Consider the following 11641-nt stretch of genomic DNA (forward strand, 5'->3'; position numbering starts at 1 on the left):
TGTATCTTAATTTTGTTCCAAGTCAAGTAATACCTACTAATAATGACAGTCGTGGTGATGATGATGATGACTACAAGTGACGAAAAAGAGAATCAGGTGTATCCAGACTGAAATCCCAGCTCTGCCACTCAGGAGTGATCATTGGTAAATTGCTTAACTTTTTGAAGGCTGCCCCTCAAATGAAAACATTGGGGATAATACGAATCTTCTGGGCCGACTGAAAGTAGGCACTCAACACACATGCATCACATGCATACCATATATGTATGGTGTTTGTCGTGTGCCCGGCACATGGTGACGCTCCATAGATGGAGCTTGCGCTGCTGCTGCTGCGGTTGGAAGGCATCTGTCTTGTCAACCATTCTGGATCTCTAGGACTTCAACTTGGGGACAAGGTGCTCTTCCCTGAAGCGAGCACCATCTTTGCTCCTCTGACACCTGAGGGAAAGCTCATGGGGGAGTCAGCATTTTTGAGGTCTCCTCTCCATGTCCTGTAGTCTGGGCCCCTGTCACCACCTCTAATTGGGATGGGGTGTGGTCCCTGGAGCTCCCAGGTATGCATCGACCTGTGCCCTGTGCACTTGTGGCACTCCAAACTTTAAATTACTTGTGGGATTAGCAGGGCCCTGGAGTAACTAAGGTGTCAAGGGCCCCTTGGAGTCCACGGTGTGGCTTGAGAATTCCTTCGGCTGCTGGGGAAAACCAACCTTCGGGATTTCTGGGCCTCAGGCCAGGATGCCAGATCCTCTTCGTGAAGAGTCTGGAGCTGGGACACCAGCAGAGCTGAAAGGAATGAAGTGAGAGACACACCACCAGAGGCTAAATTAAAGTCCTCACACGATTTAGGAGGAAAAAGAAGAAAGAGGGTCTCCCAGGTAAGGCAGGGGAGTGTCGGGGGTCTTTCTCTGGCACAGTGTCTGGCCGGGGGCTCAGGGAGGAACTGAGAATTGCGTGTGGGATCAGAAGACTCAGAAACGGCCATCGCACAGGAAGCAGATGGGGAGAGCTGGGCTGGGGCCGTGGCAGAGATGGGGCCGTGCCTCTTGCAGAACGTTTCCCTCAGATGCGCTTTCCTCCTCGCCCGCCTCTGCTCCCAGAAACCTCCCAGCTGCCACTGGTCCCAAACAGCTGCTGCTGGCGCAGAGAGGAGCTGCTGGGCTCCCAGTGCCCTCCAGGGACCCCATAAACCAAGTCCCCTCCCTGTCCTTGCTGCTCTGTCCCCACACAAGCCCCAAGGGAGGCTGGCAGGGCTTCCATCCCACTCCACAGGTGAGGAAGGGAGGCTCAGAGGAAAAGTGGACGCCCTCAGGGTCAGGGGGCGAGAGGCAGGTGGGCCGGCACCCAGCCCTGTCTCTAAGCCCACTCTGCGGCTAGCGTTCTCCGTTTCTCTCACCCTCCTCTGAGAAATGCTGAGATTTTTTCTGAATACAAAATAACTCGTACCATGGTATTCAGAGAAAAGTTGGGAAGTACTGAAGAGACACCGAGGAATGCCCTGTCCCCTGTGGATTTTGCTATCTTTTCTTTCCAGTAACTTTTTTTTCTTTTTTTTTTTTTGAGATGGAATCTCTCTCTGTCACCCAGGCTGGAGTGCAAAGGAGCGATCTCGGCTCACTGCGACCTCCGCCTCCTGGGTTCAAATGATTCTCCCACCTCAGCCTCCCAAGTAGCTGGGAATACAGGCACGCACCACCATGGCCTGCTAACTTTTTTTGTATTTTTAGTAGAGACAGGGTTTCACCATATTAACCAGGCTGGTCTTGAAATCCAGACATCAAGTGATCCGCCTGCCTCGGCCTCCCAAAGTGCTGGGATTACAAGTGTGAACCACTGCGCCCGGCCTCCAGTCACTTTCTATCCACATGACTGTTTGCCTAATTGAGATCATAATAGCGTGTGCAAGTTTGACCTTGTCCTTTTAATTTATCATTATGCTATAGTAATATTAGCATGGAGAAAATTACCAATAGGACTATAAGGTCTGTCTAATATTCCATTATGTGAAAAGCATGATTTACTTAAGGATTTATTGGTGGAGAGCTGTATTGTTTCCTATTTTCATTCACAAATACTGCTGTGATAAATACCTTTGTTGAGAGATCTTGGCCTCCAAGCTCACTGATTCTTTAAAACATTTCCTCACTGATTCTTTAAAACATTTCCTTGAGGGAGAATGGCTGAGGTGAAGGGTAGGCAGGTTTTTTGAATTTTTCCTTTTTCTAGGCAAATTCCCCTCCAGAAAGGCTGCCTGACAGTGCATGGGGCTCTTTCTACAGCACCACATTGCTTCCTGCTTCTCATCTGCCTGCTGGCTCCAGAACAGGTAGAGACAAGACCATGAGCCAAGCCAGGTCCCTGGGACAAACCAAGGCTCCATGCCTGCAGGAACGGGCCACCAAGCCCAAAGCTTCCCCTCTTCCCGTTGCTCTCCCTGGCTGCCTCCCACCTCCCCGCTTCTCTCCTTCCTCTTATGGGGCTGCAGGTACCAGACCTCTTTGTTTGCTTTCATTCTGAATCCCTTCCAAAGCCTGGCATAGCTCGACTAACTGTTGAATGTTTCTTGATGGACAACCAGGAATTCAGATCTCCCCTTCACACAGACACACACAGACACACGCACACACACACACACATACACACTTCACATTCATCAGTGTGGGCAGCCACCTCCACCAAGGACTGCTCCCGGCTTGCAGAGGTCAGCGCTGGAGAGTCCATGACAACCCTCAGAGCTGGGATGCCCTGGGAAGCAATTATTCAGCCTTCTCATGGAGCACATGGGGAAACTGAGGCCTAGGGAGGAGAAGAGACTTGCTCCAGCTTGAGAGAATATCCATCACCCAGGCAGGGGTAGTTCTACTAGCTCTGATCTCAGAGTGCAGAGTCTTCCCAGCTCTATAGTTCATTTCAATTAAACAAGTGTACTCAGCAACTTTTCATGACAGACAGAGGCTTCCACGGAGGCAGCTCTCAAGGAGGCCAAATCCCACGCATCATTCATGCCCATAGGATGTTATTCATGGATAGAAACTTCTGTGTGCATAGATTTACCTTGTGGGAATGGGCAGCGTGGCTTCCCTAACAGAAATCATTTTCCTTGGCCTCTGCAACCACAGCATCTGCTTGAATCTGGTTTGTGGCACTGAATGTAATGTTTGCTTTTCTTCATTTTCTGGAGTGGGTGACAGGTGCACTAGGAGGAACAGGAGATAAGCTGGGGTGGAAGTTCAGGGTGGGGCACTCAGAGGGTGTTGGCTTGCACTGAGCAACCAGGAACACCCTCCTGTGCTGTGTGAAGGAATGGGAAGAGGGGAATTGGATTGCACAGGAAATACCTTGAGACCCATGGTTGTGTAATGGGGAAAGCTTCTCCTGGGTTAGACCAATGGTTCCCTCCTGGATACAATTTTGCACTGCCCCCCACCGCCCCTCCCCTCCCCCCCACACCCCCCCCCCCCCCCCCCACCCCCACCTCACCATCTTTCTCCTGGAAGCATGTGGCAGCATCTGGAAACATTTGGTTGTTACAACTCAGGGTAGAAGATGTTATTGGCAACTGATCGGTGGCGGCCAGAGACTCTGCTAAACATCCAACAATGCACAGGACAGCCCTCACACCAAAGGATTATCCAGCACAAAATGTCAATCGTAAAGAGTCTGAGAAACTCTGAGTTCCATTTAGGATGGGAGCTGCACTGCCTGACAACACATCTGACAGAAACCCTCCCCCATGACTGAAGAGAGAGAGTTGGACAGACAGTGAGACTGGCCAGAGAATACACAGAGCTAACTGAGATCATAACAGTGTGTACAGGTTTGACTTTATCCTTTTAATTTATCATTATGCTATAGTAATATTAGCACAGAGAAAATTATAAATAGGACTATAAGGTCTGTCTGATATTGGAGGGACAGAATCTTTTGCAAAGCTGTGCACCAAAAGAGAAAAGCAGCTGTTTCTTGAAAGAAATCAGGACTAGGGCTTGGGATCCAACTCCAGCTCTGCCATTCAACCCCAAGGAGCAAATTTATCTTCTGAGCTCCAGTTACTTCACCTGTGAAACCTGAATGATAATATCTTCTCCATGAGCTGTTTCAAGGAATATGGCACAGGGTAGATTCTCACTAATGTTAATATTAACCACTCATCTTCCATCATCCACCCACTCTTATACACACTCATAGAGCCACTGTCATTAAGAGGGAGCTATTAAAATATTATATACGAGTACTTTGAATTTAGAGTCAGGGAAATTGCAAGTAAGAGACTAGACATCCTCTACACAAAGGCATATAGGTCTTCCTAAAAGCCAACTGCTTGCATAGAACTCAAGAATGGAGTCAGAGAGTCAGAAGATAACACAAGAATAAAATGCAAACATAAAAGAACAAAGAAAAAACGTTCTTAGTCATTCACGGTTAGGAATTTCACAAGCATCCTAATGAGTTGGGATCAGAAGTTAATGCCATGTACTCTACTATCGATAACTGTAGTTATAGTGTGGTTGTTAATATTACATTAACTAATTCGTAAGCTGCACAGTGTTGTGAGTTCAGTCACTGCAACAAATCCATTTGTTGGCTTCATAAATTTCCCAGCTATAGGACCTCCCTATGTGTAGAAATAAATCCATATTTCAAATAGGCAGATCTATTCTGTCAATGCTCAAGCCTGTGTCACTAGACTGAAGAAGTAATCCTCTTTATGGTTGAGTATTAACTAGGCTTGTTTCTATGTGAATACAGTTGAACAATTTTGAGCAATTTCCTCCCATGTGTAATCAAAGTTCAAAGAAACTTAATCACTTTCTAGGTCCAAGAATTGCATCTTCTTGGGAATTTTCCTCTCTGAGAATCTAAGAAAGCCCAGATCAAACGAAATTGTTGTGGATTTACATTAAAGAGAAATAATTCATAGCATTTCCTAGCACTTAATCATAATGCAAAGGAAAAACCCACCTTGGGCCAGGGATATGCTCTGCTGGGTTCAAGTCTTGTCTCTGTCACCAACTTGCTCAGAAGATTTGGACAGGTCACTTCTCCTCCCTAGGCCTCTATTACCTTTGTGGACACCGAGAGGGTGCGGCAACATCAGAAAAATCCCTCAGGCACAATCGGACTTTTGAGGCCCTCACCCACTGCCTGTCCAGCTCTGACCTTCTGCCTTCTAAGATACCCCCTACTGTCTCTTTTCATCATTTTTCTCTTGCACAGGTATGTTCTTCTATTATGCAGTGGAACTTGACCACATATTAGATGCCTAGGACTCTTTCCAAAAAGCCCGATGTGCTGCTCAGTACTTTGCTGATGGCAGAGGGGATATCACATGGAAAAGGCCAACGAGACCTCCCCTGTAATGGGGTTCATTCTCCTGGGGCTCTCTGCCCACCCAGAGCTGGAAAAGACATGCTTCGTGCTCATCCTGCTGATGTACCTGGTGATCCTGCTGGGCAACGGGGTCCTCATCCTGGTGACCATCCTTGACTCCCGCCTCCACACACCCGTGTACTTCTTCCTGGGGAACCTTTCCTTCCTGGACATCTGCTTCATTACCTCCTCAGTCCCACTGGTCCTGGACAGCTTTTTGACTCCCCAGGAAACCGTCTCCTTCTCAGCCTGTGCTGTGCAGATGGCACTCTCCTTTGCCATGGCAGGAACAGAGTGCTTGCTCCTGAGCGTGATGGCGTTTGATCGCTATGTGGCCATCTGTAACCCCCTTAGGTACCCCATGATCATGAGCAAGGCTGCCTATGTGCCCATGGCTGCCAGCTTCTGGGCTATTGGTGGTGCTGCTTCCATGGTACACACATCCTTAGCAATTCAGCTGCCCTTCTGTGGGAACAATGTCATCAACCACTTCACCTGTGAGATTCTGGCTATTCTCAAGTTGGCCTGTGCTGACATTTCCATCAATGTGATCAGCATGGAGGTGACAAATGTGATCTTCCTGGGAGTCCCGGTTCTGTTCATCTCTTTCTCCTATGTCTTCATCATCACCACCATCCTGAGGATCCCTCAGCTGAGGGGAGGAGAAAGGCCTTCTCCACCTGCTCTGCCCACCTCACTGTGGTGATCATCTTCTACGGGACCTTATTCTTCATGTATGGGAAGCCCAAGTCTAAGGACTCCATGGGAGCAGACAAAGAGGATCTTTCAGACAAACTCATCCCTCTTTTCTATGGGGTGGTGACCCCCATGCTCAACCCCATCATCTACAGCCTGAGGAACAAGGACGTGAAGGCCACTGTGAGGAGCCTGCTGAGACCAAAAGGCTTCACTCAGTGATGGTGGAGGGGTCCTCTGTGATTGTCACCCACATGGAAGTAAGGAATCACAATCACATCAGCTGCCATTCAAAAGCCAAGTCATGTGGCATATAATGGTCTCTCACCCTAAGTCCATTTGCAGGAAATGTTAAACTTTTCAGATGATATCTCCTGAGTTTTAGTCCTGTGTCTGACAGCTTCAGCAGACACCAGATTCAATAAATAATCAACTGTGATGAAGGCACTCTGAACACATGGTAAAACCACACAAGAGAGCAGCCACGAAAGCATGATGCATGGCCCTTAGAGTGTCTCAGCTCTAGATTTAGAACAGGGACGTGAGAAGGTTCTCACAGCAACTTATCAGCCCTACTGGATTCATCAGGGAAATCAGAGGAATAAGGAGGGAGTGGAAATTTTCATTGAGGCTTTAGTTTAATACACTCAGTTTGCCTGAATAGCTAAGAAAAGATAAGTTCTTCACTTAGAGAGCTTTTGGTTGTGAATAATCTATTTTAATGACTGGATATCTTTTTAACTATGAGAAAATTTAGGCTATTTTTTCTTGATGCACTGCAGATCATTAAACACTGCCTAGTAAATTAAATAAACTTCAAGGAGTAATGAGTTCAAATTTGACATTCTTACAAAATTTCACAACAGGAAAGCTTGTATTCTGATAGATGCCAAATCATGTTCTACAAAAAAGATGATGATAAATAGATAGATATAGATAGAAGTAGACAGATGGTGGCTATAAATGGTTGAAGACTTTGGGTCTAATTTTTTTTTTTTTTTTGAGACAGAGTCTTGCTGTGTCGCCCAGACTAGAGTACAGTGGTGCCATCTCGGCTCGCTGCAACCTCTGCCTCCCAGGTTCAAGCAAGTCTCGTCCCTCAGCTTCCTGAGTAGCTGGAACTACAGGCATATACCACCATGCTTGACTAATTCTTGTATTTTTAGTAGAGACAGGGTTTCACCATTTTGGCCAGGCTGGTCTCAAACTGCTGGCCTCAAGTGACCCATCCGACTCAGCCTCCCAAAGTGCTGGGATTACAAGCGTGAGCCACAGTGTCCTAGTCTACGGGGCTAAATTTTCATAGGTTTCTTTGTTCCAAGACTTCTCAGAGCTTTTATTATGCAAAGGTCCACTGTGAATGTTCAACAGGGTATAAAGTTGTAGCATTTCCTGAGCCTCCAAAATTCAGCACAGTAAAAATTGGGAAGCTTTTTTTTTGAGACAGAGTCTTGCTCTGTCACCCAGGCTGGAGTGCAATGGTATGATCTCGGCTCACTGCAACCTCCGCCTCCCGGGTTCAAGCTATTCTCCCACCTCAGCCTCCCGAGTAGCTGGGATTACAGGCACCTGCCATCATTCCTGGCTAATTTCTGTATTTTTGTAGAGGTGGGGTTTCACTATGTTGGCCAGGCTGGTCTTGAACTCCTGACAAAGTCCAAGGTGAACTCCTGACCAGGCAGAAGTGATCTGCCCACCTCAGCCTCCCAAAGTGCTGGGATTACAGGCGTGAGGCACCGCACCCGGCCAGCATTTTTTTTTACCTAAGGGTTTGGACAAATTCCTTAACCTCTTTTGTCTGTATATTCATAGACACAGAAGACAGACAAGAGGTTCAGAAATTGCTGTGGATGAAAAGCAGCAGTTTTATGGCAAGTTATATCAAAGTCTGAGAATATCGAAAGACTTATTTAAAAGGAAACTTTAGAAAGTGAATCCGATTTTAAGAATAGTTCTTGGAATATTTTTGCTTCAAGTGATATATCTAAGTTTTCTTATATTTGTTAAGAATGAATTGGATCACTTGAGCTCAGGAGTTCGAGACCAACCTGCGCAACATAGTGAGACCTTATCTCTACTTAAAAAAAAAACATTGTATTGCATAAGATAAGGATGTATATTTTGCTAATAAAATTTCACTGTATTGTGTTAGTCTAAGGTTCTGATTTCTACTTGCCCTGGAAGAGAAACAATCTTGCCACTGCAGATGCACAGAGTGACATCTAGTGGCCACGCAAGCCAACTTCAGACATTTACAAGCCGGGCAGTGTTTTTAGAAGCAGCTGTACAGGTCTCTTTCTTCATCCCTAACTGCATAGTTCATAGTTTCTCTCCAATATCCCTGACCCCACTCATCCAGCATCTGCTTGGATACCTCCAGTGATAGAGAATTAACACTTCCAGGTTCTAGCTGTTTCATTCAGCCCTACTAGCAAATTATTCCTTGAATTGTGCTAACATTAACATCTGTCTCCGATAGCATCTTCCAGTCCTAATTTAGCTTCGTGCCTTTACATGAAATACACCTTATCTCTTCTTTCTTCTGATATATAAAAATTGATCTCCTGGTTCCTGGGTCTTTTTCCCTCAAGCATAAACAGCCCCCATACTTCCACCTGTGCCAAAATCACCCAGTTTACCCAACTGACAGGTACTAAATTGTGTCCGCAGTATCATCTGTTTAATTCCAGTGTGATATTTCTGAAAATACCTTGGGAATAATAATGATGGTACTAAGCTAACTCTGTTTCCACAGGGCAGTGGAGATCTGTCTGGCAGAGAGAGATGCTTGAACAAGTCTGTCTTCTTGTGAGGCTGTCCTCTACTCACTTTCTCTTCTGTGAGGAATGGCAGTCATATCCACTTATATTACAGATTACATTATTATAGTGTAACTGTTGAGTCAGAAATTACATCGCTTCCTCTAGGAACAGTGGCACCTTTCACTCCCACTCTCTTTTGGGTGTCCAGGGGAGACAAAACTATTATATTGTTATACTTAATCATACAGACAAATGTATTATTTTAAAAATCACAGTTCTGGGTTAATGGGTGCTTTAGGCTTTTGTTCTAGTGACCAAATCCTCTATGAAATCTTTAAGTTAAAACTCCAAATATAAAGTATATCTACTTTGGCTGAAATGGAGGTGGGGAGCAGAATAGATGTGGGGGGCGGGGGAGGGAGTTGGGCTCATCCCCATCCCCAGGGTTCCCAGTCCACAGGCACCACCAATCACTAATCTGATCCAAACCACTGGTGCCAAGAAAAGTAGACATTTTGTAAGGATATTTTGTTCCACTCCCAGAAAGAAATGTGAAAATTTTGGGGGGAAATTTATATTCTAAGAAAAAATAGATTACCCAATTAACCATTAAAAAGATAGACAACTTAAAATACCAATTACCTAAGAAGTTGAGAACTTGTCAGTTACCACCTTAAGATGTTCTGGGCCACCTGTCTCCACAGATGAGCGGTAATAAACATTCAAGGAACAAAAGGTTTTTAATACTGTTTAAACAATTTCAGAGAATAAAGTGAGAAAGATATCTTCCAAATTGCTTTAACCAGGCGAGCATAACATTGATACTATATCATTAAAAACATAACAAGGAAGTACAGGAAAGGAAAATACCACCTTTTCCTTTCCTATCTCACCTATTTACATATGTGTGTATGTATGTAGACGCATGCATACATATAAAATAGAATTCAGCAGCACATAGAAAGAATACTAAACCATAGCCTAATAGACTTATTTTTTAAAAACAAAGCTAGAATAATTTAAGGATATTTATTGGTACAATTCACTACGTTTATAGGTTAAAAGGGGAAAAATGATCATCTCAATAGATCCTCAAAATTATTTGAAAAAGCTGAAAATCAATTTCTTAGTTTTAAATTCCTTCTAATAAAATAGGAATGGATGTGTTCTTTAATAAAATTAAATTTATGTCTCTAATGAAAAGTATGTGTCATGCCTAATGATGAACTGAATCAAATCTGTTACACTTCAACACTTTTCTGGATATACCAACCATTGAATTAGAAAGTAGAGACAAATAAATAAAAGGTGAAACTAGAAGAAAGGTAAGGAATAATATTATTATTGTTACCTGATGCACTCATAATTTTATACCTGGACAAAACAGTAAAATCAATCAAAAGGTAATTTTGCAAAACAGTAGGAGAATTCAAGACAGAAACTGCATGCAAAATTAATATGCAAAACTCCAGGTTCTAGAGGGGAAAGGGGGGAAAGGGAAGGGTGAAAGAGGGAGAGGAGAGAGAGGGGAAGAGAAAAAAGACAGAGGAAGAGAGAGAGAAGGAGAAAGAGAGGGGAGGAGATTTGGGGGAAGAAAAAGGAGGAGAGCGAGGGAGAGACAAGGAAAAAGGAAGAGAGGGCGAGGGAAAGAGAAGGAGAGAGACAGAGAAACCGGTTGTCTTGGACTCTTGAGTCTTCGACAGCAGTCATCACCTTCCTCCCTACCAGCTAAACAGGGCCTTTTCTCATCTTCTAGCCTGAGGCAAAATCTGCCTTTTTCTCCACAGTGATGTCATAAGAAAAGATCGCAGTCGCATAACTTGTCCCCTTTCTAGCAATAAGAACCTGCATATTTCTTTCAGGGGAAAGATATGGAAGAATTTTTATAGAGACTGTGCAGCAAGATTTTGAAATAGAGATTTCAAGTGGTTTATCATAGACGGTATCTAGAACACAATCCTATAGGGATTTCATGGATCATTATCAATTCTCTCTCCGTCACTAATCAGATTAAACTGTGCTGTTGAGAGAAGGGGTGTATGGGTTATGCCACAGTATTTAGACAAAAGAAAATAAACAGGCACAAATTTATACTATTCCAAGTAATTCAGTTGGAATGGGAAGAAATGGAAAAGAAACGAAACAGGAGCTCATGGTTGGTTGATAACACTGATTGCTCTTGGTATAACTGAGATGGAGCAGGGACTCCTCCTAGGGACTTGCGGGCACCAAAGCATAGAAATAAAGTAAAACCTTGAGTTCCTTTGAAGGAAATTCCAGGGACCTAGCTAGCCTTAAGAAGTGAATGAGCAACTCGATAAGCTAGAAGGTAATAGTAGCTTAAAACAATAGCCAAGGAAGTTAGAGTCAGGAGAATGTAGAGATAACATCTTAACACATGTCCCTGAGTTGTTTTTTTGAAACCCAGATTCTTACCAAAGGAATCCTGTGGCACACAGACCTCTGATAAGGTGGAACTGAGGACTGAACTCTACTGGCTGTCCTTTTTTCTAGATTTCTTTCTGAGAGGCCTGGAAGAGGTCAGACCCATGAGCCAGGGCTAACATTCTTATCTGTTGATAACAAATTTTTAGACAAAGCCTCACTTCCTTAACCAAGTCAGAAAATCTGCAAATCAGCAGGACGTGGTGGCTCACGCCTATAATGCCAGCACTTTGGGAGGCCAAGGCTACAGGCAGAATCACCTCTGAGGTCAGGAGACAGAGACCAGCCTGGCTAACATGACAAAGCCCCATCTCTACTAAAAATACAAAAGTTAGCTGGGCGTGTTGGTACATGCCTGTAATCCCAGTCAC

The 11641-nt window shown here is 44.6% G+C and overlaps 1 protein-coding gene across 1 annotated transcript; it reads left to right on the top strand.

Moving 5' to 3' along the window:
- The first annotated feature begins 5326 nt into the window (after positions 1-5326).
- LOC117099418 (olfactory receptor 2S2) lies at positions 5327-6285 on the top strand. The gene is given in 2 exon segments (XM_033238774.1): positions 5327-6008; positions 6011-6285. Coding segments are annotated over 2 exon segments (957 nt in total).
- The last annotated feature ends 5356 nt before the right edge of the window (positions 6286-11641 follow it).

Source organism: Trachypithecus francoisi, unplaced genomic scaffold (genome assembly GCF_009764315.1).
Source record: "Trachypithecus francoisi isolate TF-2019V2 unplaced genomic scaffold, Tfra_2.0 Lachesis_group16, whole genome shotgun sequence".
Classification (NCBI taxonomy): domain Eukaryota; kingdom Metazoa; phylum Chordata; class Mammalia; order Primates; family Cercopithecidae; genus Trachypithecus; species Trachypithecus francoisi.